General features: G+C 59.0%; 1 protein-coding gene across 1 annotated transcript; it reads left to right on the top strand.

The window, feature by feature from the left end:
• Positions 1–40: 40 nt before the first annotated feature.
• LOC134174581 (proline-rich protein 12-like) lies at positions 41–15,302 on the top strand (the record flags this gene model as incomplete). Its single annotated transcript, XM_062639721.1, has 6 exons — positions 41–1,370; positions 1,434–3,469; positions 5,916–6,528; positions 9,563–9,921; positions 12,469–12,585; positions 15,172–15,302. Coding segments are annotated over exons 1-6 (4,586 nt in total), but the record flags the coding sequence as incomplete, so codon positions are not given.
• Positions 15,303–17,690: the final 2,388 nt, after the last annotated feature.

The raw sequence follows: 17,690 nt of genomic DNA, 5'->3' as shown, positions 1-17,690 counted from the left end.
CCCTCTAACCCCATTCCCCCCCCCATTGTCCCCCCCAGCCATGCACACCCCAGCACCGGCCGAACTCTTCATCTCGGGCGCCCTTCCCGGTTCCGGCACCTTCCCGGCTTCATCCGCCCTCGGCGCTTACCAACACCCGGCCCCGTTCCCGGCACGGAGCTTCCCGGTGAGCTCTGCCCTCACGCTCCCGGAGCCTCCCTTCAGCCCCGGTTCCAACGGCCTCCTTTCCCCCCACGACCCCTTGCTTCACATCAAACCGGCTCAAGCCCCGGTGCCGCCGCCTCCTCCTCCTCCACCGCCTCCTCCTCCTCCTCCACCGCCGCCGGCGTTGGGCTTCGAACGCTTGGGCACCGCGGTGCTGGGCTCGGCGTTACCGGCGCAGAGCCCCGCTTACCGCGGCGCTGCCGGCGCCTCTCAGTTCAACCTCCTCTCGGCGCCTTTGGCCGAGCAACCGGCGCAGCTCTACAACGCCTCCGTGTTCGGCGGCGCCGGCGAACGCGCCGTGCCGCGCCAGGACAGCGTCATCAAGCACTACCAACGCCCCGGCGCTGCCCAAGCCCACGGCCTCCAGCATTACCTCAGCTGCGGGGGGAGCTACCAACAGATGCCCCCTCACCGCGGCGGGGCTTTGGCTTGCAGCCCTTTGGGCGAGCAGAGCCCCGGCAGCGCCGAAGCCACCCAACAGGCGGGCAAAGGCGGTGCCGTGGTGCCGCGTCCGGAGCCGGCGCCCAGTTACCGACCCATCATCCAATCGCCGGCTTATTCCGGAGGCAACGGCGCCAACGGCACCAACGGCGCCAAATCCAAGAGCTACTCGGCGGCGAGGCAGACGCCGCGCTCCACCGCCACCCCCAAGTGCCAAAGCAGCTTCAGCACCAGCACCCCCAAAGCCAGCTCCGTCATCTCCAGCCATTCCCCGGCCTATTCCCCCTTGGCTCTGGGGCCGGGGGCTGGTTATGGGGCCAGCACCGCGCCGCCGCCGCCGCCGCAAGCCGGTTCCGGCTTCAGCAGCACCGCGAGCACCGGTGGCGGCGGCGGCAGCGGCGGCGGCGGTGACTTGGGGGGCAAAGGCACCGGGTACCCCCCCCCCCCAAGCGCCGGGGGGCAAAGCGGGGGCCCGGCTTGCGTGGGGCAAGGCCAAGGCTTCTCGCCGGAGCAGCTCCAAGCTCTTCCCTATGGGGTGCAGGCGGAAGTGGGGTCTTTGTCCTATAGCACCGGGCATTCCCCGGCCGTGCCGGCGCCGCTTCCCTATAGCCCCGCTCCCAGCATCCGGCCCTTGCAGTCGCCGCCGGCGGCGCGGAGCTCGCCGGGGCAATCCCAGAAGTACCTGGGCTCCGTGCTCTCGCCCTCCTTTATGGCACCGGGATACGGCACGGGAGCAGCAGGAGGAGGAGGAGGAGGAGGAGGAGGTGGAGGAGGAGGTGGAGGTGGAGGAACGACGACACCGGGCACGGCGCCGGCCCCGGCGGCCGTGGAGCGGGCTCCGGCCTTCGGCAAAGGCACCAAAGGGGACGCCGAGTTGTTGGGTGCCGAGCGGAGCGAGGATGAGGACTTCTTGATCCAGCACCTCCTGCAGGCCCCTAGCCCCCCATCGAGGGGGGAGCCCTTAGGGGGCGGCTGCGAGGAGCGCGGCGCCGGCGCCAAGAGCATGGCGACGGGTTACGGAGCCTTGGCCAAGGCGGAAGAGCGCTACCAGTTGCAGAGCGTGATCCGGCCTAATTCCAACCTGGAGGCGCCTTTGGAGTTGGCGCTCTTGAAGGAGAAGAAGAAGCCGGAGCGAGGCAAGGAGTACCGGAGCACCGGCAACGGCGCCGAGGGCTTGGCGGCCACCTCCGTGGTCCATTACGGCCACCAAGCGGCGGCGTTGGACTCCTACGAGCTGAAGAAACCCGGCGCCAAGGACATGGGGCAGCCCCACGGTTACTTAGCCAAGACCCCCGAGCACGGGCGTTTGGTGGCCGAACCCCCCCCTCTGGAACCCCATGGGCTCCTCCTAGACCCATCCCCTGAGCTAGGACCGGTGCAAGTGGGGCCGGTGCCGGGGGGAGCAGCGGCTCTGTTGCCCTCCGTCCTCACCCATACCCAAAGCCAACTCCATCCCCGCGCCAAAACCCGGCCCCAGCTCGACGTCCACCTCTTGGAGCAGCAACGGATGCCGCCGCCACCGCCTCCACCGCCGCCTCCACCGCCACCGCCTCCATCAGCCCCACCAGCACCGGCCCCCCCGGCTGCTCCATCCCCACAGCTGCTCTTGGACGCCCATCACCTGCACCAGGCCCACGTGCGCGGCGGGCAAGGCCTAGAGCCGCCGGCGCCGTTACCGCCGGAGCCTATGGAAGTCTTGCCGGCTCCTCAAGAGATCCAAGACTTCCTGGAGCCTCCTTTGGGTTTGGAACCTCATTTAGGGCAAGCCGGAGCGGTCCAAGGCCCGCCGGGGCATCTCTTGGACCCCGATGGAGGAGCCCCATCGGTGACGGCGACGCCGTTGGAAGGCAAGGACCAGTTCAACGAAGGGGGGAGCCCGGCGGGGGGCAAGAACCGCTTCGTGCCCTTGACTTCCATTTGCTTCCCGGATGCTCTCCTCCAAGACGAAGACCGCGGCTTCTTCCCCGGCATGGAGGACATGTTCGGGCCGGCCCCGGAGGACTTCCCCAAGGCGACGGAGGAAGAGGAGGAAGAGGAAGGCGCCGGCGGCTTGGAGGCGCGCGGCGACGCCTTGAAGCCTCCCCCGTACGACATGGGGGGACCGGCTTACCCTTCGTTCTGCGCCGCGCCGAGCGCCGCGCCGCCGCTGCCTTTGGAACCCCCCAAACACGAGTTGCCGTCGACGGTCAACGCGGAACCCTTGGGTTTGATCCAAGGCACCGAGAGCACCAAACCGGCTCTGCCCACGCCGCTTTTCTGCTCTTCCAAACCCAAAAAGCTCCTCAAGACCTCGTCCTTCCACCTCCTGCGTAAGAGGGACCCCTTCCCGCCCCCCAAAAAGACCTACGCGCAGGAATACGAGTTCCAGGACGACGAGGACAAAGCCGACGTCCCCGCCGACATCCGCCTCAACAGCCGTCGGCTCCCGGACCTCTTGCCCGACCTCATCTCGAGTTGCCGGGCTCGACCCCCTCCTCTCAGCCCCATTCCAGGCGGGGATCCTTTGGCTTTCCCTTCGGCCGCCGCTACGGCCCCTACCCACCACCACCACCACCCTACGGCGCCCAAGAAGCGCGGGCGCAAACCCACCAAGCCCAAGCGTGAGGGACCCCCACGGCCGAGGGGCAGGCCCCGGATCAGGCCTTTACCGGAACCCCCCCCGGCACCACCGCCGCTGCCGTCGTCGCCGTCGTTGCCCCACGGGCTCCTCCTGCCCCATCCCGACGCGGCCAAGAGGCCCCGAGGGCGAGGAAGGGGCCGGGGAAGGAAGGGAGGGGAAGAGGCAGGAGATGGGAATGGGATGGAGGCGCTGAAGCCGCTCAAGGTGAGGGGGCATGGGGGGGGTGGGTGAGGTGTCTGTGGGGTGGGGTTGGGGGGTTCCTTGGGGGCTGTGGTACCCAATGATGTCCAAAAGGCCCCATTGATGGAGATGGGGATGGGTTGGAGCCCATCAAGGTGGGGATATTGGGGTGAACGTTGATAGATATGGGATGGGTTGGGCTGGTTTTGGGGTCCCTTGTGGTCTGTGGTACCCCAATGATGTCCAAAATGTGCCATTGATGGAGGTGGCGATGGGTTGGAGACCATCAAGGTAAGGACTTGATGGGTTTTGGGGTTCTGGATGGGGATATTGGGGTGAACGTTGGGGGATATTGGGGTGAACACTGATGGATATGGGGGTGGTTGGGGGGTTCCTTGTGGGCTGTGGTACCCAATGATGTCCAAAAGGCCCCATTGATGGAGATGGGGATGGGTTGGAGCCCATCAAGGGGACATTTGGGGAACATTGATTGGGGTGGTACCCAACCCATTGATGGAGATGGGGATGGGTTGGAGCCCATCAAGGTGGGGATATTGGGGTGATTGATGGGGGGGTGGTTGGGGGGTTCCTTGTGGGCTGTGGTACCCAATGATGTCCAAAAGGCCCCATTGATGGAGGTGGGGATGGGTTGGAGACCATCAAGGTGAGGACTTGATGGGTTTTGGGGTTCTGGATGGGGATATTGGGGTGAACATTGATGGATATGGGGGTGGTTGGGGGGTTCCTTGTGGGCTGTGGTACCCAATGATGTCCAAAAGGCCCCATTGATGGAGATGGGGATGGGTTGGAGCCCATCAAGGTGAGGATTTGGGGGTTATTCATGGGGATATTGGGGTGAACGTGGGGATATTGGGGTGAACATTGATGGATATGGGGGTGGTTGGGGGGTTCCTTGTGGGCTGTGGTACCCAATGATGTCCAAAAGGCCCCATTGATGGAGATGGGGATGGGTTGGAGCCCATCAAGGTGGGGATATTGGGGTGAACGTTGATGGATATGGGGGTGGTTGGGGGGTTCCTTGTGGGCTGTGGTACCCAATGATGTCCAAAAGGCCCCATTGATGGAGATGGGGATGGGTTGGAGCCCATCAAGGTGGGGATATTGGGGTGAACATTGATGGATATGGGGGTGGTTGGGGGGTTCCTTGTGGGCTGTGGTACCCAGTGATGTCCAAAAGGCCCCATTGATGGAGATGGGGATGGGTTGGAGCCCATCAAGGTGAGGACTTGATGGGTTTTGGGGTTCTGGATAGGGATATTGGGGTGAACGTGGGGATATTGGGGTGAACATTGATGGATATGGGGGTGGTTGGGGGGTTCCTTGTGGGCTGTGGTACCCAATGATGTCCAAAAGGCCCCATTGATGGAGGTGGGGATGGGTTGGAGCCCATCAAGGTGAGGATATTGGGGTGAACATTGATGGATATGGGGGTGGTTGGGGGGTTCCTTGTGGGCTGTGGTACCCAATGATGTCCAAAAGGCCCCATTGATGGAGATGGGGATGGGTTGGAGACCATCAAGGTGAGGATTTGGGGGTTATTCATGGGGATATTGGGGTTAACGTGGGGATATTGGGGTGAACATTGATGGATATGGGGGTGGTTGGGGGGTTCCTTGGGGGCTGTGGTTGATGGAGGTGGGGATGGGTTCGAGCCCATCAAGTTGAGGATTTGGGGGTTATGCATGGGGATATTGGGGTGAACGTGGGGATATTGGGGTGAACATTGATGGATATGGGGGTGGTTGGGGGGTTCCTTGGGGGCTGTGGTACCCAATGATGTCCAAAAGGCCCCATTGATGGAGGTGGGGATGGGTTGGAGCCCATCAAGGTGAGGACTTGATGGGTTTTGGGGTTCTGGATGGGGACATTTGGGTGAACATTGATGGATATGGGGGTGGTTGGGGGGTTCCTTGTGGGCTGTGGTACCCAATGATGTCCAAAAGGCCCCATTGATGGAGATGGGGATGGGTTGGAGCCCATCAAGGTGAGGATTTGGGGGTTATGCATGGGGATATTGGGGTGAACGTGGGGATATTGGGGTGAACATTGATGGATATGGGGGTGGTTGGGGGGTTCCTTGTGGGTGGTGTGGTACCCCATTGATGGATGATGTCCAAAAGGCCCCATTGATGGAGGTGGGGATGGGTTGGAGCCCATCAAGGTGAGGATTTGGGGGTTATGCATGGGGATATTGGGGTGAACGTGGGGATATTGGGGTGAACATTGATGGATATGGGGGTGGTTGGGGGGTTCCTTGTGGGCTGTGGTACCCAATGATGTCCAAAAGACCCCACTGATGGAGGTGGGGATGGGTTGGAGCCCCTCAAGGTGAGGATATTGGGGTTACCGGAGTCCCTTTGGGGAAAGGGGGGGCACCCATGGGTGCTGTGGGTCTCACCTGTATCCCCTCATCCCCACACGTGCCCCCCCCCACTTTTCCCTCTCCCAGCTCAAACTGGCCATGGCCAAGGGCTCGGAGGCGCCGTTGCCACCGGAAGGCTCCCTCGGCATTCCCGGTCTTCCCAGCACCGGCTCGGAACCGGTGCCTTTGGACGCATCCCAGACTCGGGAACGCATCAAGCAGAAGATCAAGGAGGTGGAGGAGAAGCAACCAGAGATGAAATCGGGGTTCATGGCTTCCTTCTTGGACTTCCTCAAGGCCGGCAAGCGCCAAGCGGGGCCTCCCAGCGCCGTCAGCCCCACCAAGAGCCACCGCGGTGCCGTCGGCACCACCACCACCACCAGCACCACCACCAGCACCACCAATCCCTTCCCAATGGGAGGTCCCATCCTGGCTGGCAGCTTGGAAGGGCCCGAAGGCGACGGATTGGTCATGGCTTGCCCCAGCCCTTGCAAGCGTTTGGATGAGGAACTCAAGAGGAACTTGGAGACGCTGCCGTCCTTCTCGTCGGACGAGGAGGATTCGGTGAGCAAGAACCAGGACCTGCAGAAGAGCATCTCCTCGGCCATCTCGGCCCTCTACGACCCCAGCGACCGCAAGGACCCCGAGCTGGTGGATGGTGGTGATGGCGACGCCGAGCCGACGTCGCCGCGGCACCAAGGTCGGCGACGGGGAGGGGATGGGGAGGAATGGGGGGGGAGTGGGAGATGTAGGGGGCAATGGGAGGAATAGGGGTTAATGGGAGCCATAGGGAGCCATAGGGAGCAATGGGAGTTATAGAGATCAATGGGAGCCGTAGGGGTCAATGGGAGCCATAGGGGTTAGTGGGAGCCGTAGGGGTCAATGGGAGCCATAGGGAGCAATAAGAGTCATAGAAACCAATAGGAGCCATAGAGATCAATAGGAGCCATAGGGGTCAATGGGAGTTATAGAGATCAATGGGAGCTATAGGGGTCAGTGGGAGCCATAGAGATCAATGGGAGCCATAGGGGTCAATGGGAGCCATAGGGGTCAATGGGAGCCATAGGGAGCAATGGGAGCCATAGGGATCAATGGGAGCCATAGGGATCAATGGGGACCTATAGGGAGCAATGGGAGCCATAGGGAGCAATGGGACCCATAGGGAGCAATGGGAGCCATAGGGGTCAATGGGAGCTATAGGGGTCAATAAGAGTCATAGAAACCAATAGGAGCCATAGAGATCAATGGGAGCCATAGGAACCAACAGGAGCCATAGGGAGCAATGGGAGTTGTAGAGATCAATGGGAGCCATAGGGGTCAGTGGGAGCCATAGGGGTCAGTGGGAGTTATAGGGATCAATGGGAGCCATAGGGGTCAATGGGAGCCATAGGGAGCAATGGGGGGCTATAGGGGGTAATGGGGACCTATAGGGGGCAATGGGAGCCATAGGGAGCAATGGGAGCCATAGGGATCAATGGGAGCCATAGGGATCAATGGGAGCCATAGGGGTCAATAGGAGCCATAGGGAGCAATGAGAGTTAGAGATCAATGGGAGCCATAGGGGTCAATGGGAGTTACAGAGATCAATGGGAGCCACAGGGGTCAATGGGAGCCATAGGGGTCAATGGGACCCATAGGGGTCAGTGGGAGTTATAGGGATCAATGGGAGCCATAGGGGTCAATAAGAGCCATAGGAACCAATAGGAGCCATAGGGAGCAATGGGAGTTATAGAGATCAATGGGAGCCATAGGGGTCAGTGGGAGCCATAGGGGTCAATGGGAGCCATAGGGGTCAATGGGAGCCATAGGGATCAATGGGAGCCATAGGGATCAATGGGAGCCATAGGGAGCAATGGGAGCCATAGGGAGCAATGGGAGCCATAGGGGTCAATGGGAGTTATAGAGATCAATGGGAGCCATAGGGGTCAATGGGAGTTATAGGGAGCAATGGGAGCCATAGGGGTCAATGGGAGTTATAGAGATCAATGGGAGCCATAGGGGTCAATAGGAGCCATAGGGAGCAATGGGAGCCATAGAGGTCAATGGGGGCTATAGGGGTCAATGGGAGTTACAGAGCTCAATGGGAGCCATAGGGGTCAATGGGAGCCATAGGGGTCAAAGGGAGTTATAGAGATCAATGGGAGCCATAGGGATCAATGGGAGCCATAGGGAGCAATGGGACCCATAGGGAGCAATGGGAGCCATAGGGAGCAATGGGAGCCATAGGGATCAATGGGAGTTATAGAGATCAATGGGAGCCATAGGGGTCAATAGGAGCCATAGGGAGCAATGGGAGCCGTAGGGGTCAATGGGAGCCATAGGGGTCAATGGGAGCCATAGGGGTCAATGGGAGCCATAGGGAGCAATGAGAGTTAGAGATCAATGGGAGCCATAGGGGTCAATGGGAGTTACAGAGCTCAATGGGAGCCATAGGGAGCAATGGGAGCCACAGGGGTCAATGGGAGCCATAGGGGTCAGTGGGAGTTATAGGGATCAATGGGAGCCATAGCGGTCAATGGGAGCCATAGGGAGCAATGGGAGCCATAGGGGTCAATAAGAGTCATAGGAACCAATAGGAGCCATAGAGATAAATGGGAGCCATAGGGAGCAATGGGAGCCATAGGGGTCAATGGGAGTTACAGAGATCAATTCGAGCCATAGGGGTCAATGGGAGCCATAGGGGTCAGTAGGAGCCATAGGGATCAATGGGACACCCAGGTGTCAATGGGAGCCATAGGGATCAATGGGATCCACAGGGATCAACAGGAGCCATAGGGATCAATGGGATCCAGAGGGATTAATAGGATCCACAGGGATCAATGGGATCCACAGGGCTCAATGGGATCCACAGGGATCAATGGGATCCACAGGGATCAATGGGAGCCCCATAGGGATCAATGGAGCCCCATAGGGATCAATGGGAGCCCCATAGGGATCAATGGGAGCCCCATAGGGATCAATGGAGCCCCATAGGGGTCAATGGGAGCCCCATAGGGATCAATGGGAGCCCCATAGGGGTCAATGGACCACACAGGGCTCAATGGGAGCCATAGGGATCAATAGGAGCCATAGGGATTAATGGGATCCAGAGGGATCAATGGGAGCCATAGGGATCAATGGGATCCGCAGGGATCAATGGGAGCCATAGGGATTAATGGGATCCACAGGGATCAATGGGAGCCACAGGGATCAATGGGATCCAGAGGGATTAATGGGATCCAGAGGGATCAATGGGAGTTATAGAGATCAATGGGATCCAGAGGGATCAATGGGAGTTATAGAGATCAATGGGAGCTATAGGGGTCAGTGGAGCACACAGGGCTCAATGGGATGCACAGGGATCAATGGGATCCAGAGGGCTCAATGGGAGCCATAGGGATTAATAGGATCCACAGGGATCAATGGGATGCACAGGGATCAATGGGATCCACAGGGATCAATGGAATCCACAGGGATCAATGGGATCCAGAGGGATCAATGGGAGCCACAGGGATCAATGGGATCCACAGGGATCAATGGGAGCCACAGGGATCAATAGGATCCACAGGGATTAATGGGATCCACAGGGATCAATGGAATCCACAGGGCTCAATGGGATCCACAGGGCTCAATGGGATCCACAGGGCTCAATGGGATCCACAGTGACCCATGGCCCCCCTTGTTCCCATCTCCCCCCTAACCCCCCCTTTCTCTCTCTCTCTCTCTCTTCCCCCCACCCCCCCCCCCCACCCCAGACCTTCCCCCCCCATCAGAACCCCCCCCGACCCCCCCAGCTCCGGAACCCCCCCAGCCCAGCACCACCTTGGCCCCTCTGAGCCCCCCCATGGCCCCCGGCCCCATAGCCCCGGTGTCACCGGTGGGGGCCGTGTCCCCGGTACCGGTACCGGCGGTGGGGGGCCAAGGGGGGGGGGGGGGGGGGTCCCCAGAGGCGGCTCAGGACCCACGGGCGCTGCACCTGGCGCAGAAGCAGGATGCGGCCGCCGTGTGTGGGGACACGGATGAGGAAGAGGAGGAGGCCGGGAGCGGAGGGGAAGGGATCTATAGGGAGAGGGATGAGTTCGTGGTGCGGGTGGAGGACGTGCCGGCGCTGAGGGTGAGCTCTGGGGTGGCGTGGGGTGGCTATGGGGTGGCCATGGGGTGTATGGGGTATGGGGGTGGGAATGGGAGGGATGGATGGGTAATGGGATGGATGGGGTGTATGGGGTATGGGATGGATGGGGTATGGGGTGGGGTGGGAATGGGGTGGGGATGGATGGGGTATGTGGGTTATGGGGATGGGAATGGGAGGGATGGATGGATAATGGGATGGATGGGGTGTATGGGGTATGGGATGGGGTGGGGATGGAGTATATGGGGTATATGGGGTATGGGGATGGGAATGGGAGGGATGGATGGGTAATGGGATGGATGGGGTGTATGGGGTATGGGGATGGGAATGGGAGGGATGGATGGGTAATGGGATGGATGGGGTGTATGGGGTATATGGGTTATGGGGGTGGGAATGGGAGGGATGGATGGGTAATGGGATGTATGGGGTATATGGGTTATGGGGATGGGAATGGGAGGGATGGATGGATAATGGGATGGATGGGGTGTATGGGGTACGGGGACGGGGTGGGGATGGAGTATATGGGGTATGTGGGTTATGGGGGTGGGAATGGGAGGGATGGATGGATGGATAATGGGATGGATGGGGTGTATGGGGTATGGGATGGGGTGGGGTGGGGATGGATGGAGTGTATGGGGTATATGGGGTATGGGGATGGGAATGGGAGGGATGGATGGATAATGGGATGGATGGGGTGTATGGGATGGATGGGGTATGGGGTGGGGTGGGGATGGGGTGTATGGGGTATGGGGGTGGGAATGGGAGGGATGGATGGGTAATGGGATGGATGGGGTGTATGGGGTATGGGATGGATGGGGTATGGGGTGGGGTGCGGATGGAGTGTATGGGGTATGTGGGTTATGGGTTATGGGGATGGGAGGGATGGATGGATAATGGGATGGGTGGGGTGTATGGGGTATGGGATGGATGGGGTATGGGGATGGGGTGGGCATGGGGTGTATGGGGTATATGGGTTATGGGGATGGGAATGGGAGGGATGGATGGATAATGGGATGGATGGGGTGTATGGGGTATGGGGTGGGGTGGGGATGGAGTATATGGGGTATATGGGGTATGGGGATGGGAATGGGAGGGATGGGTGGATAATGGGATGGATGGGGTGTATGGGGTATGGGATGGATGGGGTGGGGATGGGGTGGGGTGGGGATGGAGTATATGGGTTATGGGGATGGGAATGGGAGGGATGGATGGATAATGGGATGGATGGGGTGTATGGGGTGGGGTGGGGATGGAGTATATGGGGTATGTGGGTTATGGGGATGGGAATGGGAGGGATGGATGGATAATGGGATGGATGGGGTGTATGGGGTATGGGGATGGGGTATGGCGTGGGGTGGCCATGGGGTGGGGATGGATGGAGTGTATGGGGTATATGGGTTATGGAGATGGGAATGACTGGGAGGTGATGGAATGGGGTTGAGAATGACTGGGAATGGGGTTGGGAAAGGGGCTGGGAATGGGGTTGGGAATGGGGATGGGAATGAGTGGGAATGGGGATGGGAATGGGGCTGGGGATGGGGCTGGGAACGGGGTTGGGGATGGGGTTGGGAATGGGGATGGGAAAGGGGATGGGAATGGCTGGGAATGGGGTTGGGGATGACTGGGGGCGATGGGATGGAGTGGGAGACATGGAAATACCTTATAGAGGGACTGGTTTATACTGGGATGGACTGGGAGGCAATGAATGGGATGTCTGTAGGGTGCTGTGGGGTCTCTATGGGGTATCTATGGGTGTCTGTGGGGTGTCTATGGGTGTCTGTGGGGTGTCTATGGTGTCTCTATGGGGTCTCTATGGGGTGTCTCTATGGGGTGTCTATGGGGTATCTATGGGGTGTCTATGGGGTATCTATGGGGTGTCTATGGGATATCTATGGGGTCTCTGTGGGGTGTCTATGGGTCTCTATGGGGTGTCTATGGGGTATCTATGGGGTCTCTATGGGGTGTCTATGGGGTATCTATAGGTGTCTATGGGGTCTCTATGGGGTATCTATGGGTCTCTATGGGCTCTCTATGGGGTTTCTGGGTCTCTGAGGTCTATGGGTATCTATGGGTGTCTGGGGTCTCTATGGGTCTCTATGGGGTCTCTATGGGTCTCTGGGGTGTCTATGGGGTGTCTATGGGTCTCTGGGGTATCTGTGCATGTCTGGGGTCTCTATGGGTCTCTATGGGGTCACTATGGGTCTATGGGGTGTTTATGGGGTGTCTATGGAGTATCTACGGGGTGTCTATAGGCTATCTATGGGGTATCTATGGGGTCTCTATGGGTCTCTATGGGGTCTCTATGGGTCTCTATGGGGTATCTATGGGGTCTCTATGGGTCTCTATGGGGTCTCTATGGGGTCTCTATGGGTCTCTATGGGGTCTCTATGGGTCTCTATGGGTCTCTATGGGTCCCAATGGGTCTCTATGGGCCTCTATGGGTCTCTATGGGTCCCAATGGGTCTCTATGGGTCCCAATGGGTCCCAATGGGTCTCTATGGGTCCCAATGGGTCCCTCACGCTGCCCCCCAGCTGGCGCTGCAGACGGGCCGGGAGCCCCCCCCGATCTGGCGCGTGCAGAAGGCGCTGCTGCAGAAATTCACCCCCGAGATCAAGGACGGGCAGAGGCAGTTCTGTGCCACCAGCAACGTGAGCGGGGGACCCACAGAACGGGGACACCCAGAACGGGGGGACACCGATAACGGGGACACCGATAATGGGGGGACACCCAGAACGGGGGGACCCAGAACGGGGGGACACCGATAATGGGGGGACACTGAGAATGGGGGGACACCAATAACGGGGGGACCCAGAACGGGGGGACCCACATAATGGGGGGACACGAGAACGGGGGGACACCAAGAACGGGGACACCCCAAGAACGGGGACCCCGATAACAGGGGGACACTGATAATGGGGGGACACCAAGAACAGGGACCCACAGAACGGGGGGACACCAATAACGGGGGGACCCATAACGGGGACACCGATAATGGGGGGACACCGATAACGGGGGGACACCAAGAACAGGGACACCGATAACGGGGACACCCCAAGAACAGGGACACCCCAATAACAGGGACCCAGGAACGGGGGGACACCCATAACGGGGACACCAAGAATGGGGACACCCCAATAACAGGGACCCCCATAACGGGGGGACACCGATAACGGGGGGACACCGATAATGGAAACACCCCAATAACAGGGACCCCCATAACGGGGGGACACCAAGAACGGGGGGACACCAAGAACGGGGGGACCCCCAGAACGGGGACACCGATAACGGGGGGACACCCAGAACGGGGACACCCAGAACAGGGGGACAGCGAGAACGGGGGGACACCGAGAACAGGGACCCCAAGAACAGGGACACCGATAACGGAGACACCAAGAACGGGGGGACACCAATAATGGGGGGACACCAATAACGGGGACACCGATAACGGGGGGACACCAAGAACGGGGACCCCAAGAACAGGGACACCGATAACGGGGGGACACCAATAACGGGGACCCCAATAACGGGGGGACACCCCAATAACAGGGACACTGAGAACAGGGACACCCCAATAACAGGGACCCAGGAATGGGGGGACACCGAGAGCGGGGGGACCCATAACAGGGGGACACCGAGAATGGGGGGACCCCAAGAACAGGGACACCGATAACGGGGACCCCAAGAACAGGGACACCGAGAACGGGGGGACACCAAGAACGAGGACCCCAATAACAGGGGGACACCGAGAACGGGGGGACACCAATAACGGGGACACCCCAATAACAGGGACCCCCATAACGGGGGGACACCAATAACAGGGGGACACTGAGAACGGGGACACCAATAACGGGGGGACACCCAGAACGGGGGGACACCAATAACAGGGACACCCATAACGGGGGGACACCAATAACAGGGACACCGATAACAGGGACACCCCAATAACAGGGACACACCGATAACGGGGACACCCCAAGAACGGGGACACCAATAATGGGGGGACACCAATAACAGGGACACCCCAGTAACGGGGACCCCAAGAATGGGGACACCCCAAGAACGGGGGGACACTGATAACGGGGACACCGATAATGGGGGGACACCAAGAACAGGGACACCCCAATAACGGGGACACCCCAACAACGGGGACACCCCTATAACAGGGACACCCCAATAACAGGGACACCAAGAACAGGGGCCCCAAGAACAGGGACACCCCAAGAACAGGGACCCCAAGAACAGGGGCCCCAAGAACAGGGACACCCCAAGAACGGGGGGACACCGATAATGGGGACACCAAGAACAGGGACCCAGGAATGGGGGGACCCAGGAACGGGGACACCGAAAACAGGGGGACACCAAGAACGGGGACCCCAAGAATGGGGGGACACCAAGAACAGGGGAACACCAAGAATGGGGGGACACCGATAACGGGGGGAGCCCAGGAACGGGGGGACCCCAAGAACAGGGACCCCAAGAATGGGGGGACCCAAATAATGGGGACACCCCAATAACAGGGACGCCCCCCAATAGGAACACCCCAATAATGGTGTCAATGTCGGTGTGCCCCATAGGTGTCAATGTCGGGGTGCCCCATAGGTGTCAATGTCGGGGTACCCCATAGGTGTCAATGTCAGGGTACCCCATAGGTGTCAATGTCGGGGTGCCCCATAGGTGTCAATGTCGGGGTACCCCATAGGTGTCAATGTCGGGGTGCCCCATAGGTGTCAATGTCGGGGTGCCCCATAGGTGTCAATGTCAGTGTACCCCATAGGTGTCAATGTCGGGGTGCCCCATAGGTGTCAATGTCAGGGTACCCCATAGGTGTCAATGTCGGGGTGCCCCATAGGTGTCAATGTCAGGGTACCCCATAGGTGTCAATGTCGGGGTGCCCCATAGGTATCAATGTCAGGGTACCCCATAGGTGTCAATGTCGGGGTACCCCATAGGTGTCAATGTTGGGGTGCCCCATAGGTGTCAATGTCAGTGTACCCCATAGGTATCAATGTCAGGGTACCCCATAGGTGTCAATGTCGGGGTACCCCATAGGTGTCAATGTTGGGGTGCCCCATAGGTATCAATGTTGGTGTGCCCCATAGGGGGTGTCCATGTGGGTCCTTGTGGGGTGGTGCCCCCCATGTCGGGGTGCCCCATAGGGGGTGTCCATGTGGGTCCTTGTGGGGTGGTGCCCCCCATGTCGGGGTACCCCTGACCCCCCATTTCCACCCCCCCAGTACCTGGGTTACTTCGGGGACGCGCGGCACCGGTACCAGCGCCTCTACGTGAAGTTCCTGGAGAACATCAACAAGAAGGACTACGTGAGGGTGTGCTCCCGGAAACCATGGCAACGGGGACCCCCGGGCAGGTGGGTAACGGGGAACGGGGTAATGGGGTAACGGGGTAATGGGGTAATGGGGTAACGGGTAACGGGGTAACGGGGTAACGGGGTAACGGGTAACGGGGTAATGGGGTAACGGGGTAATGGGTAACGGGGTAACGGGGTAATGGGGTAATGGGGTAACGGGGTAACGGGGTAATGGGGTAACGGGTAACGGGGGAACGGGTAACGGGTAACGGGGTAATGGGTAACGGGGTAACGGGGTAATGGGTAACGGGGTAATGGGTAACGGGTAACGGGGTAACGGGGTAACGGGGTAAGGGGGTAACGGGTAACGGGGTAACGGGGTAACGGGGTAACGGGTAACGGGGTAATGGGTAACGGGGTAATGGGGTAATGGGGTAACGGGGTAACGGGTAACGGGTAATGGGGTAATGGGGTAACGGGTAACGGGGTAATGGGGTAACGGGGTAATGGGTAACGGGGTAACGGGGTAACGGGGTAATGGGGTAACGGGTAACGGGTAACGGGTAACGGGGTAACGGGGTAACGGGGTAATGGGGTAACGGGTAACGGGGTAATGGGTAACGGGGTAATGGGTAACGGGGTAATGGGTAACGGGGTAACGGGGTAATGGGGTAATGGGGTAACGGGTAATGGGGTAACGGGGTAATGGGTAACGGGGTAACGGGTAACGGGGTAACGGGGATAACGGGTAACAGGGTAACGGGTAACGGGGTAATGGGATAACGGGTAACGGGGTAACGGGTAACTGGGTAATGGGATAACGGGTAACGGGGTAATGGGTAACGGGGTAACGGGGTAACGGGGTAATGGGGAACGGGGTAACAGGAGGTATAACGGGAGGGATAACGGGTAACGGATAAGGGGATAACGGGTAACGGGAGAGATAACGGGTAATGGGGTAATGGGATAATGGGTAACGGGAGCAATAACGGGGTAATGGGATAACGGGTAACGGGGTAACGGGTAACGGGGTAACGGGGTAATGGGTAACGGGGTAACGGGGTAATGGGATAACGGGGTAATGGGGTAATGGGATAAGGGGATAACGGGTAACGGGATAAGGGGATAACGGGGTAACGGGTAACGGGAGGGATAACAGGTAATGGGAGGGATAATGGGATAACGGGTAAAGGGATAAGGGGATAACGGATAACAGGATGGATAACGGGAGGGATAATGGGGTAACAGGAGGGATAAAGGGATAACGGGAGGGATAACGGGTAACAGGATAGCGGGTAATGGGAGGGATAATGGGTAACGGGTAACAGGCAACGGGTAACAGGAGGGATAATGGGTAACGGGATAATGGGATAACGGGGTAATGGGAGGGATAACGGGTCACAGGTAACAGGTAACGGGAGGGATAACGGGTAATGGGAGGGATAAGGGGATAATGGATAACGGGACGGATAACGGGAGGGATAACGGGTAACGGGGTAACGGGAGGGATAATGGGTAACGGGAGGGATAACGGGAGGGATAACGGGTAACGGGATAACAGGAGGGATAACGGGGTAATGGGAGGGATAAAGGGATAACGGGTAACGAGATAATGGGATAACGGATAACGGGATGGATAACGGGAGGGATAACGGGGTAACGGGAGGGATAGCGGGTAACGGGAGGGATAACGGGAGGGATAATGGGTAACGGGAGGGATAATGGGGTAACGGGAGGGATAGCGGGTAACGGGAGGGATAAAGGGATAACAGGTAACGGGATAATGGGGTAACGGGTAACAGGGATAACGGGGTAACGGGATAGTGGGTAACGGGAGGGATAAGGGGATAATGGATAACAGGACGGATAACGGGAGGGATAACGGGTAACGGGGTAACAGGAGGGATAACGGGAGGGGTAACGGGTAACTGGTAACGGGTAATGGGATAACGGGTAACAGGTAACGGGAGGGATAACGGGTAACAGGATAACGGGTAACAGGAGGGATAATGGGTAACGGGTAACAGGTAACGGGTAACAGGAGGGATAACTAACGGGATGGATAATGAGTAACGGCATAACGGGTAACAGGAGGGATAATGGGTAACGGGAGGGATAACGGGATAATGGGATAAGGGGATAACAGGAGGGATAACGGGGTAACAGGATAACGGGTAACAGGAGGGATAACGGGTAATGGGATAACGGGTAATGGGGTAACGGATAACGGGTAACAGGAGGGATAATGGGTAATGGGATAACGGGTAACGGGAGGGATAACGGGTAACGGGGTAACGGGATAATCGGGTAACGGGTAACCGGGATAACGGGGTAACGGGATAGCGGGTAACGGGATAATGGGATAACAGGTAACGGGAGGGATAACGGGTAATGGATAAGGGGATAACGGGTAACGGGAGAGATAATGGGTAATGGGGTAATGGGATA

Source organism: Pezoporus occidentalis, unplaced genomic scaffold (assembly GCF_034315485.1).
Source record: "Pezoporus occidentalis ecotype Australia unplaced genomic scaffold, CSIRO_AGI_Poc_V1 ctg613, whole genome shotgun sequence".
Classification (NCBI taxonomy): domain Eukaryota; kingdom Metazoa; phylum Chordata; class Aves; order Psittaciformes; family Psittacidae; genus Pezoporus; species Pezoporus occidentalis.
This window is presented reverse-complemented; position numbering and strand designations above follow the sequence as displayed.